This window comes from Thamnophis sirtalis, unplaced genomic scaffold (genome assembly GCF_051295495.1).
Source record: "Thamnophis sirtalis isolate CommonGarterSnake01/CBP01778 unplaced genomic scaffold, rThaSir2_p1.2 scaffold_9, whole genome shotgun sequence".
NCBI lineage: Eukaryota > Metazoa > Chordata > Lepidosauria > Squamata > Natricidae > Thamnophis > Thamnophis sirtalis.
The window spans coordinates 78,257,935-78,285,235 of record NW_028261389.1 but is presented as its reverse complement, the minus strand read 5'-3'; the positions used below and the strand labels follow the sequence as shown (position 1 = coordinate 78,285,235).

The following is a 27,301-nucleotide window of genomic DNA, read 5'->3' as shown; positions in this document are numbered from 1 at the left end:
CGCGCACACACACGGCACACGCGTGCACGCACGTGGGGCACGCATGCATACTAGCGTCTGCGCGATGCTCCAGCTGCTCCTGGAGGATCGCGCAGGCGCTGTATGCGTTCTGCGCATGCGTGGAAAGCGCAGAATTCGTAAAAACCAAACTGCTTAGAAAGTTACCAACCGGTTCTCTTGAATAAGTGCGAACCGGCTGAATCCCACCACTGGTACCTACCATCCCTGTCCCCATTTACTTGTACTCATTCCTCTTTCCATGTTTATACTTATACCTGCTATCTAGTACATGTCTGACAAATTAAATAAATAGATAAATAAATCTCATCCCCATCACAGTGTGGTGCAAAATTCTCCCCTATTGTATGAATCGCTATTACAGTGTCTGCTTTTCACAACAGTGGGAGTGCCCTCTAGTGTACAGTAGCAATCAAACATCAACACACCATCACACACATTCGTTGTGTCAAGAATCACTTAATAAAACGTTAATTGCACTGTACGTGTTAACTGCCCCATGGGTATCTCCAAGGGATTCTCTCGGTTGCTTCGTTCTTTCTTCTTCTTCTTCTTCTTCTTCTTCTTCTTCTTCTTCTTCTTCTTCTTCTTCTTCTTCTTCTTCTTCTTCTTCTTCTTCCTCCTCCTCCTCCTCCTCCTCCTCCTTCCTCCTCCTCCTCCTCCTCTTCCTCCTCCTCCTCTTCCTCCTCCTCCTTCTCTTCCTCCTCCTCCTCCTCCTCTTCTTCTTCTCCTCCTCCTCCTCCTCCCTCCTCCTCTTCTTCTTCTTCTTCTTCTTCTTCGAAAATACGATGATGCATTAAACTATGAAGCTTCTTGAGACAGCACCAAGCTTAACCTCTTGACGCGGGTGAAGAAGGAGAGTGCAAACGTTGGCAAAAACTCTGGTCCTTCTGATCGACCCAGATTGGATCCTGCAATACATTTCTCAAGCCCAAATCTTGGTCAACTCTTTAAAAAGTCCATCCCAAGTATGTTATGAAAATGTAGTCAACAGAAAAATAGACCGGCATTGTCGCAACGCAAGGGAGAAGGTGTTATGTTTTGGAATGGAGGTATACTTGGTAACCAAGGTGGCAATGAACACAGAAATACGCCGGAGGCTTTTTAGTGTGTGTTTGTGTGTGTGTGTGTTTTCTATATAAAGCAGGTATTTACAGAAGGTATTTACAACGGTGTGATTAACACAGTGCTGGTGTTGGGTTACTGTATGTGTCCCTACCAGAAACTTTCCCCTTGCTCTGTCCTCCTCATCAAGCAGATGTACCACTCCAACTTCACTTAAAGAATTGTCAAAGGACTAGTAAAGCAGTTGAATTTAGGGAGGCTAATGATGAAATTATAGATCCGTGGCATCTCACTCTCTCAATTCCTGGCAAATAGTTAGGAAAGAAATGGAGGTAGTGACCAGTTTTATTTAGACATACCCAGTTCCTGCAACCGTTCTTCATATGTTTTAGCCTCCAGTCCCCTAATCATCTTTGTTGCTCTTCTCTGCACTCTTTCTGGAGTCTCCACATCTTTTCTACATCGTGGCAACCAAAACTGAATGCAGTATTCCAAGTGTGGCCTTACCAAGTGGTGTTAACACTTCACGTGATCTTGATTCTATCCCTCTGTTTATGTAGCCTAGAACATACATCATATGACACAGCTGTGATGATGTGCATTTGATACCCCTGCAGTAGAGTGAAGCCAGAACTGAAATTTACATGCCAAAATCTCCAAGTGTAACTTTCTCTCCACCCCAGGCATTTCCCCCTGCCGACCTCCTACTGTTCACTCATATTTGAATGCGGAGTTTTGGGAATGGTCTCCCTCTCTCCCTCTCTCCCTCTCTCCCTCTCTCCCTCTCTCTCTCTCTCTCTCTCTCTCTCTCTCTCTCTCTCTCTCTCCAACTGTGGGATGGCCACACACACCTAGTCACATGATTCCCCACCAAGCCATGCCCACAGAACTGGTGGCAAAAAAAATAGATTTCACTACTGATAGAATAGAGTAGTATAGAGGAGAGTGGAGAGTGGAGAGTGGAGAGTGGAGAGTGGAGAGTGGAGAGTGGAGAGGAGTGGAGTGGAGTGGAGTGGAATAGAATGGAATGGAATGGAATAGAATAGAATAGAATAGAATCCTGTGAGTTTACAACATGGATGGCACAAGGAACAAAGCTGTTATAGAATCTAGTAGTCCTGCTAGAAATACTTCGAAACCTCCTCTCAGAAAGGAGCAACAGAAACAGACCGTGAAGTGGGTGTGTGAGGTCTCTAACAATGCTTCGATCTCTAAGCACATAGCGCTTATAAGCAGTATATAAGCAGTATTATAAGAATAATGGGAAGCAGGCTTCCTATAATCTTCTCCACTGTCCTCACCACTCTCTGTATGGACTTTCTATCTGAGGCACCATAGCCACCAAAGCAAACAGTGATTCAGTTTCTTTAAAAAAAAATGCACATAATAACATTAAACTTTTACAATCTGGTGGGGCCACCTTACTAGCCATCCAGAGCTACAGGTTGGGCACTCCTGGGCTCAATCATCCGACATTCATTGAAGAAATCGGAAATATTTCATTTACCTCAGGTCTTATTTTCCTATCGGAGAAAGGACGACAAAGAATCCGGATGGGATGCTCAAAGATTGTTCCTGCTTTGCCTGGCTTTTAGGCAAATGTTCAAAGGATTTAGGCAAATGTTCAGAATGACATTAACATGTCCGATGTGATAACAAGCAGATGACATAAGACACCTGACCTACCTTCTTGGCCAAAGCAAGCTGAAGAAGAAGTTGGATGAAGACCTCCAAGCTTTCTTGGAACGTGCCTGCTCCATTATTTGTCCATTTGTTCAAAGTGTACATTTGTTCCTCAATTAAGACACCAGTTTCTTTGGGCAACAGGACACACCATGGGGGGCAGAATCAGTGCTGAGTCTAAAGAATCAAATAAACGATCACGAGAGCTTGAAAAAAGACTTCAAGAAGATGCGATCAAAGATTCTAGGACAGTCAAGTTGCTTCTTTTGGGTAAGTATTAGCTATTTACGTTTGATCTTCACCTTGATTTGCTGGCAGCTAGTAAGAGCTGATTGGTCTGATCCATTTATTTTAAAATCTAGTGGAGCTGAAGAAGGAAAGATTATTATTATTATTATACAATTGTATCACAGCGGCCAGTTGTTTCGCCGGATTTGGCATTGGTTACTAGTCGGGCCCCACCCAGGGGCCTAGGACGTCGTAACGTATTTTCGTAATATGCGTGCAGATCCAAGCAGTGCGGCTTTTTGCATTTGACTGATGGTGATTTTGTCAATTTTTAACTGTTTTAAATGTAATTCCAGTGCTTTTGGAATAGCACCCAGTGTGCCAATTACCACTGGAATTACCACTGCTGGTTTGTGCCATAGTCGTTGAATTTCAATTTTTAAGTCCTGGTATCTTGCGATTTTTTCATGTTCCTTCTCGGCGACCCTGCTATCACCTGGTATTGCGATGTCTATGATTGTGACCTTATTTTTTTCAACCAGTGTGATGTCTGGTGTATTATGCGCCAGTATTTTGTCAGTTTGTATACGGAAATCCCACAAGATCTTGACCATCTGATTTTCTGTGACTTTGTCAGGCTGATGTTCCCACCAGTTTGTTGCTGTTTTAATATTATAATTTTTGCACAAATTCCAATGGATCATTTGTGCTACTGAATTGTGCCGCAATTTATAATCAGTCTGCGTGATTTTTTTACAGCAGCTGAGTATGTGATCAACAGTTTCATCAGCTTCTTTGCAAAGTCTGCATTTGGCATCATCAGAGGATTTTTCGATTTTGGCCTTAATGGCATTTGTGCGGATAGCTTGTTCTTGCGCAGCCAGGATTAGTGACTCTGTTTCTTTCTTTAATGTACCTGTTGTTAACCATAACCAAGTTTGTTCACTGTCCACTTTATCTTTTATCTTTTCCAGAAATTGGCCATGCAGTGCTTTGTTCTGCCAACTCTCCATTCTTGATTTTATCACATCTTTTCTGTATTCTTGTTTTGTCTGTTGGGCCTTCAGTAGATTTTTGTTCTTTACTTCGATTAATAGATGTTCTTGAGTGTCTTTTAAATAATCAGCCAGTGCATGTTTTTCTTCTTCAACTGTTTGCTTCACTTGTAATAATCCTCTGCCACCTGATTTTCGGGGCAGATATAGTCTATCAGTATCACCACGTGGATGTAAACTGTAGTGCATTGTCATTAGTTTCCTGGTTTTTCAGTCCAAAAGGTCCAAATCAGCTTGTGTCCAGTTAACTATGCCAGCTGTGTATCTTATAACTGGTATTGCCCAGGTATTTATGGCCTTGATTGTATTTCCACCATTCAATTTAGATTTCAAAATTTTCCTAACTCTGTTGGTGTCCATAATTCATACATTCGCTTTAAATATCCTCTTTTTTCTGGCTCTGAGTTGTAGTAACAGGCCATTATGGCACGGTTTTCATCTGCACTATATTTTTGTCGTTTTGTTGGCTGGTCCACTTGTAGCCCACTTGTCGACGGATGTCCAGGGACCCCAACATCCGCCGCGGCCCTTGTTAACCCGCGCGACGACCGATGCGGTATGGAATTCTTATTCGTTTTTTTCACCATATTGTATGGGTTGGCAGGGGTTTTTTTACGGGACCAGATGCCAACCTGATCCCAACCTTCCTCCTTTCTCATCCGGGCTTGGGACCGGCAACGGCGGAGTTATTATTATTATTATTATTATTATTATTATTATTATTATTATTAATAACAACAACAACAACAACAACAACAACAACAACACTGGACTAGATGATCTCCAAGGTACCTTCCAACTCTGTCATTCTGTTAAAGATTTACCATCAGGCGAATAGTAGGCATGTCAGAGCTTTCTGAATATATATATTTTTTACGATATTCATGAGATGGTTGCGACTTATTAAATCAAGCTTCTGTTAAGTAGTTCCTTTGCTTGTTAAAAATATAACTGCAGCGGAAAGAATTTAGCCTTGAGATATGCCTCCCTGTCACCCCTGATGGAATCGCATGACAACATTTGTCAGAGTTTCCTTGGCGTCACCTGATAGGAGTGGAGTTATTCAGCCGAATGCCCTTCACGTTCTAAAAATGCCAGCAGGTTATGTAAAAAAGACAAATAGAGGCAAGAGCGCAGGGGAAAGGCATCATTGTGTGTGTTAAAGCTGTAAGAGCATAAAACGGTTTCAAACTTAAAAGAGTCATGGAATTGGAAGGAGGGTATTTAATGGAATCTCTCCAAGATCAAAGTCGCAGCTTCTAAGAGGTCCAGTGATTGAAAGTTTGCAGGTGCTTTAAATGATTGTTTCATTGTCCCCGTCCTTTTTAGCCGCTAAAGGTCTCCAAACATTTAGCCAAAAACTATCCTCTCTGAGTGACTCGTGAGGAGTTTGCTTCATGCTCTTGGGAAGCCTAGGTCAGAATACTCGGAGCCAAGGGGAAACATCCTGACAGTCAGATAAATTAATCAGAGGAACATCTGGCCTCCAGAAGTTGTGGGTCCTCCATCACTGGAGGCTTTCAAGAAAAGATTGGACAGCCATTTGTCTGAAATGGTACAGGGTTTCCTGCTTGAGCAGGGGATTGAACTAGAATACTTCCAAGGTCTCTTTCAACTCTGTTATTCTGTTCTATTCTATTATGTATACTTTAATCCTCCAGGGACGTGGTGGCTCAGTGGCTAAGACGCCGAGCTTGTCAATCGAAAGGTCGACAGTTCAGCAGTTTGACTCCCTAGTGCCATGTAACGGAGGGAGCTCCCATGACTTGTCCCAGCTTCTGCCAACCTAGGAGTTTGAAAGCACTTAAAAAATGCAAGTAGAAAAATAGGAGCCACCTTTAGTGGGAAGGGAACAGCGTTCCGTGCGCCTTCGGCATTGAGTCATGCCAGCCACATGACCACGGAGACGTCTTCGGATAGCGCTGGCTCTTCAGCTTTGAAACGGAAATGAGCACCGCCCCCTAGAGTGGGGAACGACTAGCACATATGTGTGAGGGGAACCTTTACCTTTAACTTTCCATGTATTTTACATGTACGTGATTTTTTTTGCAAGTTTTTCTGCTCTATAGTAAGAACCCTATTAACCCAAATCACTGAAGACCAGCTCTCTCTCCTTACCCAAAATGCATTTCACCAGGGGCTGATTCTGGGTTTGTCACATCCCAGGTGCCAGAGCTGATTATGGACAAAATTATCACCCTATCTATGAAATTTACCCATTGCAAAATAATTAAAAATTGCATATTCAACCCGTTGTAAATTGATGCTTTCTTGGTCCTTCGTTGTTTGTTTTACCCCAAGGGATGCTTTCCATATGATCGATGCTTTCCTGTGGTTCCATTTGCCCAAATTAGGGGCAAATTACTGACATGCAAATTCACACGCTAAAGAGCATGCAGATGTTTGGTTTGGTTTTTGGTTTTATTTGTATTTGTAGGCCGCCCTTTTCCCTGAGGGGACTCAGGGCGGCTCACAGAAAACCAAGGGAGGGGGGAATACAACATTGAGATTACAACACATAATAAAATAGCAAACAACATGCATACTACATTCGGGCGGGGTAACAGTCCTTATCCCCAGGCCTGACGGGCGAGCCAGTTCTTCAAGGCTATGCGGAAGGCCTGGACGGTGGAGAGAGTACGAATCTCTACGGGGAGCTCGTTCCAAAGGGTCGGGGCCACTGCTGAGAAGGCCCTCCTCCTTGTGGTTGCCAGCCGACACTGGCTGGCCGATGGAATACGGAGGAGGCCTAATCTATGAGATCTTATAGGTCGTAGGGAGGTAATTGGCAGAAGGCGGTCTCTCAAGTATCCAGATCCACTGCCATGTAGGGCTTTATGGGTGATCAATAGCACCTTGAAGCGCATCCGGAGATCGACAGGTAGCCAGCGCAGCTCGCGGAGGATAGGTGTAATGCGGGTGAATCGAGGTACACCCGCAATCACTCGCGCGGCTGCGTTCTGCACTAACTGAAGTCGCCGGATGCTCCTCAAGGGCAGCCCCATGTAGAGCACGTTGCAGTATTCCAGCCTAGAGGTCACAAGGGCCCGAGTGACTGTTGTGAGGGCCTCCCGATTCAGGTAGGGTCGCAACTGGCGCACCAGGCGTACCTGGGCGAATGCCCCCCTGGTCACAGCCGCTATATGGTGGTCGAATGACAGCTGTGGATCCAGGAGGACTCCCAAGTTGCGAACCCTCTCTGAGGGGTGTAAAATTTGACCCCCCAGCCTGAGTGTTGGATTATTGGTCAAATCTTTGGGAGGAAAACACAACAGCCACTCGGTCTTTTCCGGGTTGAGCACAAGCTTGTTAATCCTCATCCAGTCCATAACGGCTTCAAGCCCCCGGTCCATCACGTCCACCGCTTCATTGATTTGGCACGGGGCGGACAGATACAATTGAGTATCGTCCGCATATTGACGGTATCTGATCCCGTGCCTGCGGATGATCTCCCCCAGCGGTTTCATGTAGATGTTGAATAGTAGGGGGGATAAGACCGAACCCTGCGGCACCCCATATTTTAGGGGCCTTGGGGACGATCTCTGCCCTCCCACTAACACCGACTGCGACCTGTCCGAGAGGTAGGAGGAGAACCACCGTAATACGGTGCCTCCCACTCCCACCTCCCGCAGTCGTCGCAGAAGGATACCATGGTCGATGGTATCGAAAGCCGCTGAGAGGTCAAGGAGGACCAGGATGGAGGGATGTCCTTCATCTCTGGCCCTCCAAAGATCATCCATCAATGCGACCAAAGCGGTTTCTGTGCTGTAACCGGGTCTGAAGCCTGACTGGAAGGGGTCTAGATAGTTTGCTTCCTCCAAGGACCGTTGGAGCTGAAAGGCCACCACCTTCTCAACAACCTTCCCCAAAAAGGGGAGGTTGGAGACTGGGCGATAGTTGTTAAGGGCAGCTGGATCCAAGGATGGTTTCTTCAGGAGGGGTCTCACCACCGCCGCTTTCAGTGCGGCGGGGAAGTTCCCCTCCCGAAGGGAGGCGGTTACAACCGCCTGGATCCAGCCTCGTGTCACCTCACTGCAGTTAGAAACCAGCCATGAGGGACACGGATCCAAAGCACAGGTGGAGGAACTTACAGCTCTCATGGCCTTGTCCACATCCCCGGGGGTAACTTCCTGAAACTCAACCCAGAGCTGTTCTACTTGGTCCCCCTGTGCCTCGGCTGGAACTGCAGGTGTGGAGTCCAAGTCCGCCCGAAACCGAGCAATTTTGTCCGCTAAGAATTGGGCATATTCTTCAGCTCTGCCCTGCAAGGGTTCCCCCGTCTCCCTTCTGTTCAATAGGGAGCGGGTTATCCTAAACAGGGCGGCTGGGCGGGACTCAGCGGATGCGACCAGGGAGGCTATGTATGATCTTTTAGCTGCCCTAAGTGCCCTAGTATATTCCCTGGTGCAGGTGGTTACCATTGCTCGGTTCGATGCGGACTTATCGGACCTCCAACGGTGCTCTAGGCATCTCCTCCGGCGCTTCATCTCCCGGAGCTCCTCGGTGAACCAAGGAGGTCTCCGGGATCCGCCGCCTCGGAGGAGCCGCAGTGGCGCAATCCGGTCGAGGGCCTCTGACGCTGCCGAGTGCCACGCAGCAGCCAGAGTCTCCGCCGGACTGTGGGCGAAAGTGTCAGGAATAACCCCAAGCTCTGTCTGGAACCTTGCTGGCTCCATAAGACGCCTGGGGCGGAACCACCTGGTCGGTTCCTCCTCCCTACAGTGGGGGTTTGGCCTCCGGAAGTCGAGCCTCAGTAGGCAATGGTCTGACCACGACAGGGGTATGATGTCACTCCCCCTCAGACCAAGATCACACATCCACTGCTCCGAGAGAAATACAAGGTCAAGCATGTGTCCCGCTGAATGGGTTGGGCCTCGGATTACTTGGGTCAAGCCCATGGCTGTCATGGAAGCCATGAACTCCTGCGCCCCATCAGAGTTTTCACCGAGCGACGGCAAATTAAAGTCCCCCAGGACCATCAACCTAGGGAACTCAATTGCCAGCTCGGCTACCGACTCGAGGAGCGAGGGGAGGGCTGCTGCAACGCTGTTGGGAGGCAGGTACGTTAGCAGCAGACCCACTTGACCCTTGAGGTCCAACTTTAACAGCAAAGACTCACACCCGACAATCTCCGGAGCAGGGACCCTACAAGGAGCTAACGACTCCCGGATAACAGCGGCCACACCTCCACCCCTTCCCTGGGCTCTCGGCTGATGTAGCACCTGAAATCCTTCTGGGCACAGTTCTACAAGGGGGACTCCTCCCTCTGGGCCCAGCCAGGTCTCAGTAATACATGCCAGGTCTGCCCTCTCGTCTAAAAGTAAGTCCCGGACGAGAGGTGCTTTATGTACAACAGACCTGGCATTTAGCGACAACAGCCTGAGACCAGGGTCCTGACTACTTGCGCCATCTGGTCTTGGAGTGGGACTCCTAGGGCCGGAAGAAGGGATCTCTGTAATGTAGCGAACCCTCCTTCCCCGGTAATGGCCTGCCCTAAAGTCCCCGCCGTATCTGCCCCTCCCTGTTACGACCGCAATACCCCGACCCTCTCCCGTATCTCTGGTCCCCTCAACCACCCCCGTGGCCCCCGCAATTCCCGACAGGTCCTCCGAATCACGCACACTCATGCACTCCCGCAAACAATCCCCACGCAAAAAGTTAAAAACACAAATTTACAACAATATAATCATAAAAAGTGGGACATTCACTCATGTCAAGCATACCTCATACATAACCCATACAAAGAAAGAAGAAAAAGATGAAAGGAAAGGAAGAAATTATAATTGCGCTAGAAGTTAATTAGAATAAAGTGCGAATAGTTCTGGAAGAGTCCAAAAAAATCTGAGGTGGTTAAGGAAAGGAGAGAGCCTCCTATACACTGTAGGTACCCCCACTCGTCCAGCAATGATGTTATCCGAAGGAACAGGTCCAAGGCGGCATCAGGCAACAATGGCCGTGGCAGATGAAAATACAAGTAAAGGAATAGATGATAATACAGTCCAAAAGGTCCAATAGCCGCATTCCAAGGGGAGTCCAAGCTCAACCAGCAGAAGGGCCTGTGATGGCAATGGTCCAGTGGGAGAAAGAATGCCCCAGCAGGGGAGGCCAAGCCAAGGGGAGAGGAGTGGGGTTGCAATCGTAGCAGATAAAAACCACCTCCCATTCTCTCCCAGTATTGTCTCAGGCTAACCGCCTTCTCCCTGGGGCAATAGATAGTCAAACAATCCACAGCAACCAAAAGCACAGACGAGATGAAGAAATGGTAAAAGGGGGGTAAGGGGGAAATTCTCTCAGCCCACAAGAGGAGGGGGGGGGGTCAGGGCTCTCTTCAAGTCAGCCGGGTCGCAGCGGACTCCAACCGTACTCCCAGCGATAATTACCCAGCGTCTCCTGCCGAAATGGGCCGCAACGGCTTTCAAGCGGCACCCGGGCAGTGTCTCCCAACGCCTCTCCAGATCAGCTGGGTCGCGGTGTCTTCCGGGCACCTTCAAATGGCGTCGGTGTTCTTCGTAGCAGGCAGCCTCGGGGGAGTAAAACTCTCTCCCGTCCGCTGCCAGCACCAGCCCTCCGAGAGTCGTTCGTGTCTCCTCTCCAGCTTCGTATCTCCCCTCCAGCTTCCAAGCGTTCGTGTCTCCTCTCCAGCTTCGTATCTCCCCTCTAGCTTCCAAGCGGCACCCGGGCGGCGTCTTTGAACGTCTTTTTAAAATCAGCTGGGCCGCGGCGTCTTCCGAGCACCTCCGGACGACATCGGCGTTTTTCGTGCGAGGCAGCCTGGAGAAGCAATTTTTCTCCAGTCCGCTGCCAGCACCAGATCCCCCGAAAAATCGCCCGTCTCCTGGTCTGTCTCTGGCTCGATCTCCTAAGACGATATCTTCTTTTTTGGCAGTTTTTTCTCATATGAACGCCGGAGCGAAGAGCTCGGCAGCCATGTTCCTTCCTTCGCACATGCGATGTTTGGATAGGCAAATAAATAAATAGCTCACAGCAACCAGAGCAGGCTGTTTTGACTGGAGATATGCCTGAGGGAAGACAGAAATGCAAATAAAAAGGTTTGAAGTGGCTTTCTAAAACTCTAGCTAAGAGGAAATCTGTTGAGCCGTTTCCCTAAATGGCAGCAGTTCTGCACAGCTGGACTGTTGATAGTCTACATGCAATGGAATTTGTCCCCATGCCCAAATTGTCCAGAGGGAAACATCCCCCCCCCACTCATTCGTGTCATTAAATGAATAGATGGAATCTCTAAAAGAATCTTGGGAAAATACCCAGCCTGCTTTGAGAGAGGCGGCAAAAACTGGTCTCTCTTCAATTGAGGGGGGAAGCCTGTCAACCTTGAAGCTGGCCTAACTGTAGCCATTTACTTTTTGTCCCTTTCAATACAATACAATAGCAGAGTTGGAAGGGACCTTGGAGGTCTTCTAGTCCAACCTCCTGCCTAGGCAGGAAACCCTATACTGTTTCAGACAAATGGCTATCCAACATCTTCTTGAAGACTTCCGGTGTTGGGGCATTCACAACTTCTGGAGGCAACTTCTGTTCCACTGATTGATTGTTCTCACTGTCAGGAAATGTCTCCTCAGTTCTAAGTTGCTTCTCTCCTTGATTAGTTTCCACCCATTGCTTCTTGTCCTGCCCTCAGGTGCTTTGGAGAATAGTTTGACTCCCTCTTCTTTGGGGCAGCCCCTGAGATATTGGAAGACTGCTATCATGTCTCCCCTGGTCCTTCTTTTCATTAAACTAGACCAGTTCCTGCAACCGTTCTTCATATGTTTTAGCCTCCAGTCCCCTGATCATCTTCGTTGCTCTTCTCCGCACTCTTTGTAGAGTCTCCACATCTTTTCTACATCATGGCGACCAAAACTGAATGCAGTATTCCAAGTGCGACCAAAGGAGGTTTCCTCTAAGGGGGTTTCTCTTCATGTTACTTTGGGGCTGACACAGCCTAGAGCTGAGGGGGGCAGGGTGTAGAGATAGCTGGGATGTTGTAGCCAAAACAAATTTCCTTCCCATGGGAATCTTAGATGTTCGTGCAGATGTTTCACAGGCGGAGACTGAGGTCGCCTTCCAACTGGACTCCATGCTGATTGGACCACGTGACTGGAGTTTTAATTTTAATTGGGTGTAAAACCGGCACTGAACTTAGAGCCGGTTTTTCACCAAGTTTGTGCCCATTTGATATATCCAAAATGAAAGATTCTCGGAGGAATATGCCTCCCTCAGAGACCTCATCGAAGGGCATGCGTGAATTGGAACGATGGCTTTGTGGCTCAATTTAAGACAATTTTGTTCCTGTCCATATGTCACACTGACACTTATTTTTTCTTTCCTTGCAGGAGCTGGCGAATCAGGCAAGAGCACCATTGTGAAACAAATGAAGTAGGTCTATTGAAATTTAGGATCATTTTTGAAATCGATGTTCTAGCTGTGACTTCAGCGCTAATGTTGAAAATTAACTATGTTTTATTAGTTGGGTAACAATCAGAGCAGGGGTGGGTTTCAACCGGTTCGCGGCGGTCCCTGCGAACTGGTTGGTCACCGAACCCGGAAGTAAGTAACTTCCGGGAACGGCGAAGGGCGCGCCCGCCCACCCGCGGTCCTTACCCGGTTTTGATGAGTTCTGCGCTTCCACGCATGCGCAGGACGCATACAGCGCCTGCGCGATCGTCCAGGAGCAGCTGGAGCATCGCGCAGATGCTAGTACGCATGCGTGCACCGCGCGCATGCACGAGGACGCCGCCGGCCCTGTTCCAAACGAACCGGTTGGAACGGGGCGAGAAACCCACCCCTGAATCAGAGGCACATTGTATTGCCCTCATGTCAGAAGCACCTTTCTGGGTGGAAAGGATTAGCTGATGATGTTTTAACTTAGGCTTCCCAAGAGCGTGAAGCAAACTCCTTGTCACGACAAAACCCCGTTTTATTAATTGACTGTGAATTCTGCTCATTCACATCCAGCAAAGTCTTTCGAGGGAGGATTTACAGTCACAGACCTTATCTGGCTTGGAGAGCTGCCAGGCCGATATCTGCAAAACTTGGCCAGGAGTCTCGGAGAGCCAAGAACCAATTAAATGAACTAATTGTCTACAGCTATCTTAGACAGCTTCAGATAAAAGGTTGTTTGAGAACAAGTACCCGTCCATCATTTGATAGTTGATTGCAAACTAGCTGATTTCCATTTGTTTTGGACTCCACTCGTGGGGTTTTTTTTCTTTTTGGAGTATAAGACGCATCTTTTTTCCCTCAAAAAAAGAGGGTGAAAATTTGGTTGTGTCTTATATACACCGAATACAGCATTTTTGGCCTATTGAAAGCCTGCCCCCTTTGCAAAAAAATGGACATGCAGAGGATTTGGGAGGCCTGCAAAGTGCCCCCGGGGGCTGGGGAAGGCAAAAAAGAGCAAAAATAGGGCCGTTTTTGCCCCCTACCCCAGGAGTACTCTACAAGCCCCCCAAAGCCTCTGCATGTATTTTTTTTTTGCAAAAAAATGGCCCATTTTTGCAAAAAAAAAAAAAAAAAAAGGCTATATTTTGCTCCCCCCAGGAACACTCTACAAGCCTCCCAAAACTCTGCACCCCCCCTTCAAAAAAACAAAACAAAACGTGCAGAGGGTTTTGGATTTGCCTCTTCAAAATCATGGTGCGTCTTATACTACTCTTATAGTCCGGAAAATACGGTATTCTCATTCTGTCGTCTTTTTGCTGTCTTGCAGGATCATCCATAACCACGGCTACTCGGATCAGGAGTGCGAGGAATACAAATCGGTGGTTTACAGCAACACCCTGCAGTCCATTCTCTCGATTGTGAAGGCCATGTCCACTCTCGGAATCGCATATGAGAATGGGCAAAGGACAGTGAGTGGGAGACCTGTGGCGAAAACCAGCAGGCGGGCACGCAATGCCGCTCTTCCTGGTTATACGCCTTATAATAATGTATAGGTGTCTATAGGGATTCTCAAAAGCACCTTTGGGAGAAATGTCTAGTCCATGGTTATCCCCAAAAAGTTTTTTGCAAAAGGCAAAAAGCCATTCCCCACCATTCAGTTAGAACTGAAGAAGTTTTTTCGTCCTTCTTTCCTTCCTTCCTTCCTTCCTTCCTTCCTTCCACCTTCTCTCCTTCCCTCCCTCTTCTTCTTCTACCTTCCTACCTTCCTTTCTTTCCCCTTTCTTCACTCCCTACTCTCCTCTCTTTTCCTTTCCTTCCTTCCTTCCTTTCTTCCTTCCTTCCACCTTCCATCCCTCCCTCCTTCTTCCTCCTCTCCTTCCTTCCTACATTCTTTTCTTCCCCCTCCCTCCTCTCCTTCCTTTCTTCCTTCCTTCCTTCCCCCTTTCCTCCCTCCCCCTTCTCTTCCCTCCCTCTCTCCTACTCCCTTTCCTTCCTTCCTTCCTTCCACCTTCTCTCCTTCCCTCCCTCTCCTATTCTTCCTTCCTACATTCCTTTCTTTCCCCTTTCTTCACTCCCTCCTCTCCTCTCCTCTCCTCTCCTTTCCTTTCCTTTCCTTTCCTTCCTTCCTTCCTTCCTTCCTTCTTTCTTTCTTTCCTTCATTTCTTCCTTCCTTCCACCTTCCATCCCTCCCTCCTTCCTCCTCCTCTCCTTCCTTCCTACATTCCTTTCTTCCCCCTCCCTCCCTCCCTCCTCTCCTTCCTTCTCCCTTTCCTCCATTACTCCCTCTTCTCCTCCCTCCCTCCTTCCTTCCTTCCTTTCTTCTCTGTATCCCCCCCATCTCAGTTAGTGACTGGGGGTGTTGCAGTTCAAAAAAAATATTGCAATCAAAATACTGAAAACACTTGAAAACAATAAAAACAATAAAAACATTCACAAGAAATATGCATCCCAGTAGCAGCCAAAATACTCGACCTGTTAGCAATACAGCCAGGAATGTGGCTATATTTACTGCATTTATTAAATTTAGTAAATTTATATAAGCACTTAGACTTATATACCGCTTCACAGTGCTTTTTCAGCCCTCTCTAAGCGGTTTACAGAGTCAGCCTCTTGCCCACAACAATTTGGATCCTCATTTTACCCACCTCGGAAGGATGGAAGGCTGAGTCAACCTTGAGCCTGGTGGCATTCGAACTGCCAAACTGCTGCCAGCCGGCGATCAGCAGAAGTAGCCTGAAGTACTGCACTCTCACCACTGCGTCTCACCTATTTCCTATGGGAGGGGCCAGGGGGCTTGCCCCCTCCCATAGGAAATAAAAGAGGAGCGAAAGGGGAGTGGGCCTTTGCAGGGAACAATTTGTTCATTCGGTCATTAGATTCGTTTCTGGAGTGTGGAGATCTGTCCGTGAATCTCAGAGACTCTGTGCCCAGCCTTTCCTTGCACAGCTCCTCATTCGGAAAATATTTACGTGGCAGCTTTCCAAGCTAGATAAGGTCTGTGGTCATCAATACTCCTTTGAAAGACTGTTTGCCAGGGCTTGGCTGAATGTGAATGAGAGGAATTCACGTTCGTTTAGTAAAAGGGTATTTTTTTGGGGGGGGAGGGGGATGGACCAGGAACCTGCCTCGTGCTTTTTGGGGATCAGAAACAAGTTTTTAATTTCAGGAAGATGAAAAGCAGCTTTACGCCGTGGCGGAGGTCACAGAGGATGGCTCCATGACTCCGGAACTGGCTGGCATCATCAAGCGCCTGTGGGAGGATCCAGGGGTCCAAGCTTGTTTCGAAAGAGCGTCTGAGTATCAGCTGAACGACTCTGCTGCCTAGTGAGTGGATTCCTTGCAACATTTACCTGCTGATCCTTGGATTTCTGGGGTGGAAACCGCAACCAATAGAGATACAAAGGGCTTCATGGATTAAATGCATTTTTGAGTGTCTGATGGTGATGTTTCCATAGGTGGTTCCATAAAGTGCACACCTGGAGCTATTTAATTGCAAGCAGATTTGCTTCCTTTCTGAATGTATATCCTCTGCAAAGAGTAGCAGATTCTGTTCTTCTTTTCAAGCAGGACAGACATGATTTCAATTGGCAAAATATTGATAAATGTGTATCTATCTACCTATCTATCTATCATCCATCTATCTATCTATCTATCTATCTATCTATCTATCTATCTATCTATCTATCTATCATCCATCTATCTATCTATCTATCTATCTATCTATCTATCATCTATCTATCTATCTATCTATCTATCTATCTCTTTCTTCTTTCTCTCTTTCTCTCTCTCTGTCTCTGTCTCTCTGTGTGTCTTTCTCTCTCTCTCCTCTCTCTCTCTCTTTCCACTTTTCTCTCTGTGTGTGTCCCTCTTTCTCTTTGTGTGTGTGTCCCTCTTTCCTTCTCTTTCTCTCTCTCTCTTTTTCTCTCTCACACACACTCTTTCCCTTTTTCTCTCTATTTCTGTTCTCTCTATCTCTTTCTGCCTGTATGTCTCTCTTTCTCCGTCTCTTTCCCTTTCTTTCCCTTTCTCTCTTTCTCTGCCTCTCTCTCTATTTCTCTTTCTGTCTGTTTCTTTCTCTCCCCTCTCTATTTCTCTCTATATCTTTCTCTCTCTCTCTACTTTTCTTTTTCTGTGTGTGTCTCTCTTTCCCCTTCTCTCTTATTCTCTGTGTCTCTCTTTCTCTTTCTCTCTGTCTTTTTCACTCTCTCTCTCTCTCTTTGTCTTTGTGTGTCTCTCTTTCTCTTTCTCATTCTCTTTTTCCTTTTCTCTCTTTCTCTTTCTCTATTTCTGTTTTCTCTTTCTCTCTCTTTCACCCTCTCTTTCCCTTTCTCTCTATCTCTCTTTCACCCTCTCTTTCCCTTTCTCTCTCTCTCTCTCTCTGTCTCTCTCTCTATTTTTCTTTCTGTCTCTCTCTGTCTCTCTTTCTCTCTGTACGTCTCCTGTCTGTTTGTGTCTTTCTTTCTCTTTCTTTCTGTTTCTCTCTTCTGTGTGTGTGTGTCTGTCTTTCTCTCTTTCTCTCCCTCTTTCTCTTTCTCTCTTTCCCTGTCTCCCTTTCTCTCCCTCCCCCCCTCTCTCATTGATGCAGTTACCTCAATGATTTGGACAGACTGACATCTCCTGGCTATGTCCCTAATGAGCAAGATGTTCTTCGTTCACGAGTGAAAACAACGGGAATTATTGAGACACACTTTTCTTTCAAGGAATTGCACTTTCGGTAAACAAGTCATTTTTTTTTTCTCATTCTAGTTCTCTTTCCAGTGAATATACAGAATGTAGACTCCCATAAAAGGAGGGGTGTTGGGAGGTTTGCAGCAGTAGTGAAATTCATTTTTTTTTACTACCAGTTCTGTGGGCATGGCATGGTGGGTGTGGCAGGGAAAGGATACTGTAAAATCCTCATTCCTTTTCCACTCCAAGGGAAGGATACTGCAAAATTCTCATTCCTTCCTCACTCCAGGGCAACGATACTGTAAAATCCACATTCCCTCTCCACTTCAGGGGAAGGATACTGCAAAATCTCCACTCCCTCCCTACTCCAGGGAAGGATACTGCAAAATCTCCATTCCCTCCCTACTTCAGGGGAAGGATACTGCAAAATCTCCATTCGCTCCCTATTCCAGGGGAAGGATACTGCAAAATGCCCACTCCCTCCCTACTCCAGGGGAAGGATACTGCAAAATGCCCACTCCCTCCCTACTCCAGGGGAAGGATACTGCTAAATCTCCATTCCCTTCCCACTCTGGGGCCAGCCAGAGGAGGCATTTGCCAGTTCTCCAAACTATACAAAATTTCCGCTACTGGCTCTCCAGAACCTGCTGAATTTCACCTCTGGTTTGTGTTCAAACAAGGTTAAGATGATGGTTAAGACAACCGTCAACGCAGAGCAGAGCCTGTGTGACATGAGGAGGAAGATGTTGGCTGACACCTGGGGAAGTGGAGGTTGATCTCCTGCCCTGTAAAACCCTTTGAGGTTGACCTCTCCGATTGGTGGTGGAGATGAAATGGAAGGTGTGACTGCTTCGAACACCTTCTTGACATGTTCCCAAAGGAAAGGGGGAATAGAACTCCCTTGAATAACGCATGAACATCCCAGATGTTCTTCGACAGATCTTTATCTTCCATCATCATATTCAGCATCATTTGACCTCGTCCCTTCATGCACCGTGTTCATCTATCGCATTGCGTCAATGCAGTGATATGCAATGTGAATGGATGTGATGTCTTCGGCGATATCCCAAGAATCAGGAATCCCCTGTTGCCGTAACAAATCCACTGAGGCACAGGGAGTCTGTCTGGATTGCAGGATTTGTCAATTCTGCAAATCCAGGGCTAGGACTGAAGCCACCTCTGTAAAAGCAGTTGTTGGAAATCTCTAGCGCTGTAGTAGTTTCCACTTCTTTGAGGAAACGGGATCATCGGTTCTTTATCGGGCCCATTCCACGGTCTCTTTAGGTTCTTCAACGATGAACTATGTTGATTTGTACAGATTTGGTTTGGTTAAGTTTGACATAGAGAAATGCTTATTATATAATGTTATTGTACTAACTTCAGATCTTCTTTCCCTTCCCTTCCTTCCTTCCTTCCTTCCTTCCTTCCTTCCTTCCTTCCTGTCTTTCTTTTTTCTCCTTCCCTCCCACCCTTCCTTTCTTTCCTCCTTCCTTTCCTTTATTTTCTCCCTCCCTTTCCTCCCTCCCTTCCCTCCCTTCCCTCCATTCTTTCCTTCATTATCTCCCTTCCTCCCACCCACCCTCCCTCCCTTCCGCTCTCTCTCTTTCTTTCTTCTTTCCTTTCTTCCTGCATCCTTTCCCTCTCTTCCTTCACTCCCTCCGTCCCACTCATTCACTTTTTCTTTCTTTCTTTCCTTCCTTTGTCCTTTCTTTTTTCTCCCTCCCTCCCACCCTTCCTTTCTTTCCTCCTTCCTTTCCTTCATTTTCTCCCTCCCTTTCTTCTCTCCCTCCCTTCCCTCCATTCTTTCCTTCATTATCTCCCTTCCTCCCACCCACCCTCCCTCCCTTCCTCTCTCTCTCTCTTTCTTTCTTCTTTCCTTTCTTCCTCCATCCCTTCCCTCTCTTCCTTCACTCCCTCCGTCCCACTCACTCGCTTTTTCTTTCTTTCTTTCCTTCCTTTGACCTTTCTTTTTTCTCCCCCCCTCCCACCCTTCCTTCCTTTCCTCCTTCCTTTCCTTTACTTTCTCCCTCCCTTTCCTCCCTCCCTTCCCTCCCTTCCCTCCCTTCCCTCCATTCTTTCCTTCATTATCTCCCTTCCTCCCACCCACCCTCCCTCCCTTCCTCTCTCTCTCTCTCTCTCTTTCTTTCTTCTTTCCTTTCTTCCTCCATCCCTTCCCTCTCTTCCTCCACTCCCTCTGTCCCACTCATTCACTTTTTCTTTCTTTCTTTCCTTCCTTTGTCCTTTCTTTTTTCTCCCTCCCTCCCACCCTTCCTTCCTTTTCTCCCTCCTTCACTTTCTCCCTCCCTTTCCTCCATCCCTCCCTCCCTTCCCGCCCTCCTCCCTCCCTCTCTCTCTTTCTTTCTTCTTTCCTTCCTTCCTTCCCTCCCTCCCTCCCTTCCTTTTGCTCTTCCTTCGCCTTCTAAAATGTGTCAGCAGCGTGCATCAGAAACAGCCTAAGCATGTACCTGATTATTCATCGATTCATTTCATAGGATGTTTGATGTGGGCGGACAGAGATCCGAGAGGAAAAAGTGGATCCACTGCTTTGAGGGAGTGACCTGCATAATATTCTGTGCAGCCCTTAGCGCCTACGACATGGTCCTGGTGGAAGATGAGGATGTGGTAAGTTGAAGGAGAAAGAGAGGGATTTGGTACGTGGTGGAAAAGATACACTGTGCTTCATCAAAACCCACATATATATATATAACCCCTACACACAAATCCCACATACCTCCCAAAGACCGATTAGATGGCACAGACTAGGCCTCCTCCGGATTCCATCTGCCGGCCAATGTCGGCTGGCGACTCCCCGGGGGAGGGCCTTCTCTGTTGCAGCTCCCGCCCTCCGGAATGATCTCCCCGTTGAGATCCGGACCCTTACTACCCTTCCGTAAAGCAACTAAGACTTGGCTGTTCCGGCAGGCCTGGGGCTGTTGAATTATCCAGCCCCACTTTAAGTTATGAATGTTGCTGTAATTTTGAATTGTTGTATCATTTTTTTATATTCCCCCTCCCTTTTTATTGTAAGCCGCCCTGAGTCTTTCGAGAGTGGGCGGCATACAAAACTAATAAATAATAAATAATAATAAAATAATAATATATATACCCCCCACACACACACAAGAAGGAGACCCTACACCATTTCTGACAGATGGCAGTCCAGTCTCTTCTTGAAAGCCTCCAGGCATGAAGCTCCCACAACTTCCAAAGGCAACTTCTGCTCCATTGATCATAGAATAACAGAGTTGGAAAGGACCTTGTAGGTCATCTGGTCAAACCCCCAGGACCCAAGGAGGAGACCCTACACCATTTCCAACAAATGGCAGTCCAGTCTCTTCTTGAAAGCCTCCAGGCATGAAGCTCCCACAACTTCCAAAGGCAACTTCTGCTCCATTGATCATAGAATAACAGAGTTGGAAAGGACCTTGTAGGTCATCTGGTCAAACCCCCAGGACCCAAGGAGGAGACCCTACACCATTTCCAACAAATGGCAGTCCAGTCTCTTCTTGAAAGCCTCCAGGGATGAAGCTCCCACAACTTCCAAAGGCAACTTCTGCTCCATTGAACATAGAATAACAGAGTTGGAAAGGACCTTGTAGGTCATCTGGTCAAACCCCCAGGACCCAAGGAGGAGACCCTACACCATTTCCAACAAATGGCAGTCCAGTCTCTTCTTGAAAGCCTCCAGGGATGAAGCTCCCACAACTTCCAAAGGCAACTTCTGCTCCATTGATCATAGAATAACAGAGTTGGAAAGGACCTTGTAGGTCATCTGGTCAAACCCCCAGGACCCAAGGAGGAGACCCTACACCATTTCCAACAAATGGCAGTCCAGTCTCTTCTTGAAAGCCTCCAGGGATGAAGCTCCCACAACTTCCAAAGGCAACTTCTGCTCCATTGAACATAGAATAACAGAGTTGGAAAGGACCTTGTAGGTCATCTGGTCAAACCCCCAGGACCCAAGCAGGAGACCCTACACCATTTCCAACAAATGGCAGTCCAGTCTCTTCTTGAAAGCCTCCAGGGATGAAGCTCCCACAACTTCCAAAGGCAACTTCTGCTCCATTGAACATAGAATAACAGAGTTGGAAAGGACCTTGTAGGTCATCTGGTCAAACCCCCAGGACCCAAGCAGGAGACCCTACACCATTTCCAACAAATGGCAGTCCAGTCTCTTCTTGAAAGCCTCCAGGGATGAAGCTCCCACAACTTCCAAAGGCAACTTCTGCTCCATTGAACATAGAATAACAGAGTTGGAAAGGACCTTGTAGGTCATCTGGTCAAACCCTCTGCCCAAGAAGGAGACTCTACACCATTTCTGACAGATGGCAGTCCAGTTATCAGGGTTCCAAATAACACCCACAATGGAAGAAGACTCCGAGGCTTGAGGTTCCTCAAAGTTCCATTTTATGAGAGATGTCCTATTGGCACATCTGGGAAAACCCGAATCTGAAAGTTCCTAGGCTTTCCCCATCCAAAAGAAGGTTCAAGTCCCTGCCCAGAACCCACATCTCCATCACATGGTCCAATTAAAACACCGTCCAAATCTAGAGATCCCTCCCAGTCACTCCACTCCAGTTGCAGGGCGAGGCATCCTTGACTCACTAAGAAAGAATGTTATTCTGACTATCTATCTCCCATACTCCATGTAATCCCCACTCCCATTTTCCCAGAGTTGAAATTGTGGCAGGCCTGAAGGCCCAATGTAAAAAAAAAAAATGGCTTCCAGGCCTGACACCAGCCTCTTCTTGGAAGCCTCCAGTGATGAAGCTCTCACAACTTCCAAAGGCAACTTCTGTTCCATGGGTTGATTGTTCTCACTGTCAGAAAGTTCCTCCTTATTTCCAGGTTGAATCTCTCCTTGTTCAGTTTCCATCCATTGTTCCTTGTCTGGACTTCAGGTGCCTTGGAGAATAGGTTGATTCCCTCCTCTCTGTGGCAGCCCCTCAAATATTGGAAGACTGCTATCCTGTCTCCCCTGGTCCTTCTCTTCACTAGACTAGCCAGGCCTAGTTCCTGTAACCATTCATCAACTTCCAGTGATGCAGGACGCACAATTTCTGGAGCCAACCCATTCCACTGGTTAATTGTCTTCACTGTTAGGAAGTTTCTCCTTAGCTCCAGGTTGAATCTCTCCTTGATCAGTTTCCATCCATTCGTCCTTGTCTGGTTTTCAGATGCTTTGGAGGACAGGTTGACACCCCCCTCCTCTCTGGAGCAGCCCCTCAGATATTGGAAGACTGCTATCCTGTCTCTCCTGGTCCTTCTCTTCACTAGACTAGCCGTGCCCAGTTCCTGCAACTGTTCATCGTATTTTTTTAGCCTCCAGTCCCCTAATCTTCTTGGTTGCTCTTCTCTGCACTCTTTCTAGATTCTGCTGTTCTAGAGTCTACGAAGATGTTCTTCTTCCTCAGAACAATTATGTCAGCCTCTGCTTTGCTATCGCTTCGGCTGCCATGAAACGGGGAGGGAGGGCATGGTATTTGGGAGGGGTTACTCATTGTGCTGGAGGAAGGTTCTGGAGTTCACCGGCTGATCGGACTACGCATGCGTGGGTGTTTCCCGCCAGGACTAACGGCACTGACATTCCATCTTCGTGATGCCTTTTGAAGTTATCTCACACCTGACACTTGGAAGAATTATGATTGGACTGGAACTGTGATGCCAAGGGGTGGGGAATGGGCTGTTCTATATATCAATTGCTTTCGCGCCTAAATAATCAGACTTCGCTTCGCTATGCCTTTAATCATTCTTAATTAGTAAAAGTACACTTGATTTCCACACATGGAGTCTTGTGGTCTTTCTTTCCTAATTAATTAATGGAGAGGTGCTGACAAATTAGGAATAATAGATTAATCTAACAACCTCCTTGCTTTTTCTCTCTCTCTCACAGAACCGAATGCACGAAAGCCTCAACCTCTTCAGCAGCATCTGTAACCACGAATACTTTTCCACCACTTCTATTGTGCTGTTTCTCAACAAGAAAGACCTTTTCCAAGAAAAAATCACCAAAACCAACCTCCGTGTCTGCTTTTCAGAATACGATGGTACGTTTTCCGGCTTCTTTGGGCAAAAATTCTGTGGCGGTTCCCCACCTATCAGTCATGGATCGTCAACTTGAGCTGACCCAATTTTTACTCTAAGGGGTCCAGACAACTTCTGTCCCATATTATCACCTTTAGGCCCCTGTACCTAACAAATGAATCGTGGTATGTCTGATTAAGAGCCACAGTGGCGCAGTGGTGAGAGTGCAGTACTGCAGGCTACTTCTGTTGACTGCCGGCTGCCTGCAATTTGGCAGTTCGAATCTCACCAGGCTCCAGGTTGACTCAGCCTTCCATCCTTCTGAGGTGGGTAAAATGAGGACCCAGATTGTTGGGGGCAAGAGGCTGACTCTGTAAACCATTTAGAGAGGGCTGTAAAGCACTGTGAAGTGGTACATGTCTCAATGTTATTGCTATCCCTCCCTCCTTCCCTTCGTCCTTCCTTCCTTCCTTCCACCCTTCCTTTCCTTCCTTCCCTCTAATTCCCTTTCTCATTCTCCTTCCTGGTGGCACAGTGGTTAGAATGCGGTATTGCAGGATAATTCTGCCAATTGCCAGCAGAACCTGACCCGCTCAAAGTTGACTCAGCCTTCCATCCTTCCGAGGTCCGTAAAATGAGGACCCAGATGGTTGGGGGCAAAAGGCTGACTCTGTAAACCGCTTAGAGAGGTCTGTAAAGCAATGTGAAGCGGTATATACCTCTAAGTTTTCATGCTATTGCCATTTTGCTGCACAGATCACATTCACACCCTAGATTCACACTCTTTTGCAAAATATGGATTCCTTGGATCCAGGCATATCCAAATTTGCATTTTGGTGTATGTGTGTCAGTGGTGGGTTTCAATTTTTTTGGGAACCTACTCTGTGGGTGTGGCCTCCTTTGTGGGAGTGGCTTGCTGGCCATGTGACCTGGTGGGAGTGGCTTGCCAGCCATGTGTTTTCTCTCTCTCTCTCTCTCTCTCTCTCTCTCTCTCTCTCTCTCTCTCACACACACACACACACACACACATTCCTTTTATTTTTCTGTCCCTTTTTTTCTCTTTCATCTCTCACTCTTTTTCTTTCTTTTTTCTTTCTTTCTTTCTTTCTTTCTTTCTTCCTTTCTTTCTCTTTCTCTCTCTCTCTGTGTCAGTCAGTCTGTCTCTCTCTCTCTGTGTGTGTGTGCGTGTGTTTGTGTCTGTGTGTGTGTGGCAGTGGTGGGTTTAAAATATTTTTGGAACCTCTTCTGTAGGTGTGGCCTGCTTTCCGGGTCCACTGGTAGAACCTCTTCTAACCGATTTGGTAGATTTGAGGAACTGGTTCTACCGAATAGGTGCGAACTGGTAGGAACCCACCTCTGGTGTGTGTGTGCATGTGTCAGAATAGAAACATTGCATGGGGAAGAAAAGAACAAGGTGTTGTAGACCACAATGCATTTTATGAAGAGTCACCCTCCTTTGTATTCCTTTCCAAGCAGGTCCCAACACTTTTGAAGACGCTGGAAATTACATTAAGAAACAATTTTTAGACCGGAACATCAGAAAGGAAGACAAAGAGATCTACGCCCACTTGACATGTGCCACAGACACCCAGAACGTGAAGTTTGTGTTCGACGCTGTAACAGATATCATCATCAAAGAGAACCTCAAAGATTGTGGACTCTTTTAAGCTCTTCGCGACTTTTCCCCCTCCCTTTCCTTTTGCAAAATCTCTTTTGCATCTCTTGAACTTTTCTTGACGTTTTGGGTAACCTCCTTTTTTTTTTCTTTTTTAGCAAATAATTCTCAGTGGCGCCTCCTTCTGAGTTAATGTGTATAGCTTCAAGGTGGACATAAATAAATGGGAAATAATATCACTATTACATCTTGGCTACAAAATTCTAGATCCCCAATAGAGATCAGCAAAGGGATAAGGTTCTCTTCACACATATGTCTTGCGGTTTTATTTCTTTAGCAAAGCACTGGGTATTTCCATGGGACGTTCTGTGAGAAATAACATTCAGAATAGAATAGAATAGAATAGAATAGAATAGAATACAATACAATACAATACAATACAATACAATACAATACAATACAATACAATACAATACAATCCAGGCTCAAGGTCGACTCAGCCTTCCAGCCTTCCGAGATGGGTGAAATGAGGACCCAGACTGTGGGGGCAAGTTGCTGACTCAATTTGCTAAAAAATTTGTAAACCGCTTAGAGAGGGCTGAAAGCCCTATGAAGCGGTATATGTCTAATAAATAAATAAATAAATAAAAATACAATGCAATACAATACAATACAATACAATAGCAGCATTGGAAGGGACTTTGGAGGTCTTCTAGTCCAACCTCCTGCCTAGGCAGGAAACCCTATATCGTTTCAGACAAATGGCTATCTAACATCTTCTTAAAAACTTCCAGTGTTGGGGCATTCACAACTTCTAGAGGCAAGTTGTTCCACTGATTCATTGTTCTCACTCTCAGGAAATTCTTCTTCAGTTCTAAGTTGCTTCTCTCCTTGATTAGTTTTCCCCCATTGCTTCTTGTCCTGACCTCAGGTGCTTTCTTTAATTAAAGGAAGATAAAAATGGGGGATGGGATCCCAGAGAAATGTTGGCCAACAGCGCCCCCTGGAGTCTGGCTCCATGCATATTTGGGAGAAAATCATCCATTATCACACAGGTAGTCCTCAATTTACAAAAATCCACTTGGTGATCTTCCAAAGTTTTAGTGCACAGGAACTAAAAAAAAAAGTGATTTTAACTAAAAAAGATATTTTAACCCTTTATATGGAAAAACAAATACGTACAAGGGATATGGATAAATAAGAACAATAGCTATGTGACTGTATACCTGTAACTGTATGTAAGAGAATAAAAATAAAAAATAACTATTCTTTTTTTTTTTGAAATTTTTTTATTGTTTTAAATAAACAAAAACACACAAAAAAGAATCATCCTTCATTACATCCTGTCGAAAGCGTGTCGATTGGTTACAAACAGTTTTCGTGCGTTTCTATCATAATCATTACATATGTTTCCTTCCCATTGAATAGTACATTTTACATCAAAAATCTCCATCTATTTTACTATCAATATACCGCCATTCTCATTTAACTGAAATTATTTAAACGTGCTTTTATCTGATATCATTTACATTCGAAAACGCAACCACCCACTGGCATTGATTGACAATCTCAACAAATCTTCTGTAGCAATACATCTTATCACATATTCTAAAAGAAAAAAAATCAATTAATAAAATATCTAAGCATTACTATTACTAGCATAACTATTCTTTTAAAAAAGGGATTTGGGACCATTTTTTAACAGCTAGGACCATTGTAGCATCCCCATGATTGTGGGATCCAAATTCAGATGTATGACAACTGGTTCATACTTATGACCGTTCATACTTATGACCGTATGTTTTAAAAAATAAAACGATGGAAGCATTGCTAGAGAAAACAGTAAGAAGAATGATGAATGGAATCTTAAAACCTCGAGAGATCTCCTAAACGAAGCCAGAAATGACTTTTTCTGGAAGCACTATCAGACTTCAGAAAGTACAGCTAGATATGCAAAATTATTCCAAACTGAATTGTTGAATTTATGAATATACATGATCCCACCACACGAGGGCAAAGTGACATCATTTATGCTTTACATCGGTTTCTGGATCATTTTGATGGCATCACCAGCTATTATCATAGGGCCATAAGTTTAGAACATTCTGAAATAATTACCCACTTAGAGACGGGGTGAAAAATCCCAGTGTTTTGTCATTCTAGGAAAATGATTTATTGCGCATTACTTATTCTCTCCCCCCACCCCCACCTCCCAAAAAAACCCAATGCAGGGTTTGGTAAGCTCGATTCTCAGATCTGGTTTTGCATTACAGAATTTCAGCTGTCTGCTTCTTTAAATGTTGAGCAATACTTGGATTCTATTGAACGCTATATTGTGTTAACCACTAAGCCACAAGGTTCTCCTCCTTATCAGCTGAGCCAGGGAAGTAGGTATGTATTTAGTGTCACAACCCCTGGTATGCCCAAATGGCTTACCAGGGGTTGACAAATGGCTGTCATTTACGCTCACTGCTAACTGTTTCAGTGACTCCATCCAGCTACCTCCTTCTCTGTTGTCCCGTTCTTCTTTTGCCCTCCATCGTTCCCAGCATGAGGCCCTTCTCCA

General features: G+C 46.1%; 1 protein-coding gene across 1 annotated transcript; it reads left to right on the top strand.

Moving 5' to 3' along the window:
* Window positions 1–2,918: 2,918 nt before the first annotated feature.
* On the top strand, window positions 2,919–24,787 carry GNAT3 (G protein subunit alpha transducin 3). Its single transcript, XM_087722575.1, has 8 exons — window positions 2,919–3,036; window positions 12,380–12,422; window positions 13,756–13,897; window positions 15,595–15,752; window positions 17,014–17,142; window positions 19,589–19,718; window positions 22,990–23,143; window positions 24,597–24,787. Exons 1-8 carry the CDS (start codon window positions 2,919–2,921, stop codon window positions 24,785–24,787), a joined length of 1,065 nt encoding a protein of 354 aa, XP_087578701.1.
* The last annotated feature ends 2,514 nt before the right edge of the window (window positions 24,788–27,301 follow it).

Excerpts from the sequence above, each read along its gene's own strand:
- GNAT3 (XM_087722575.1), top strand. The coding sequence starts at position 2,919 with ATGGGGGGCAGAATCAGTGCTGAGTCTAAAGAATCAAATAAACGATCA. Across the intron at positions 17,143-19,588 it reads TTCAAGGAATTGCACTTTCG|GATGTTTGATGTGGGCGGAC; the intron begins GTAAACAAGTCA and ends TTCATTTCATAG. Across the intron at positions 19,719-22,989 it reads TGGTGGAAGATGAGGATGTG|AACCGAATGCACGAAAGCCT; the intron begins GTAAGTTGAAGG and ends TCTCTCTCACAG.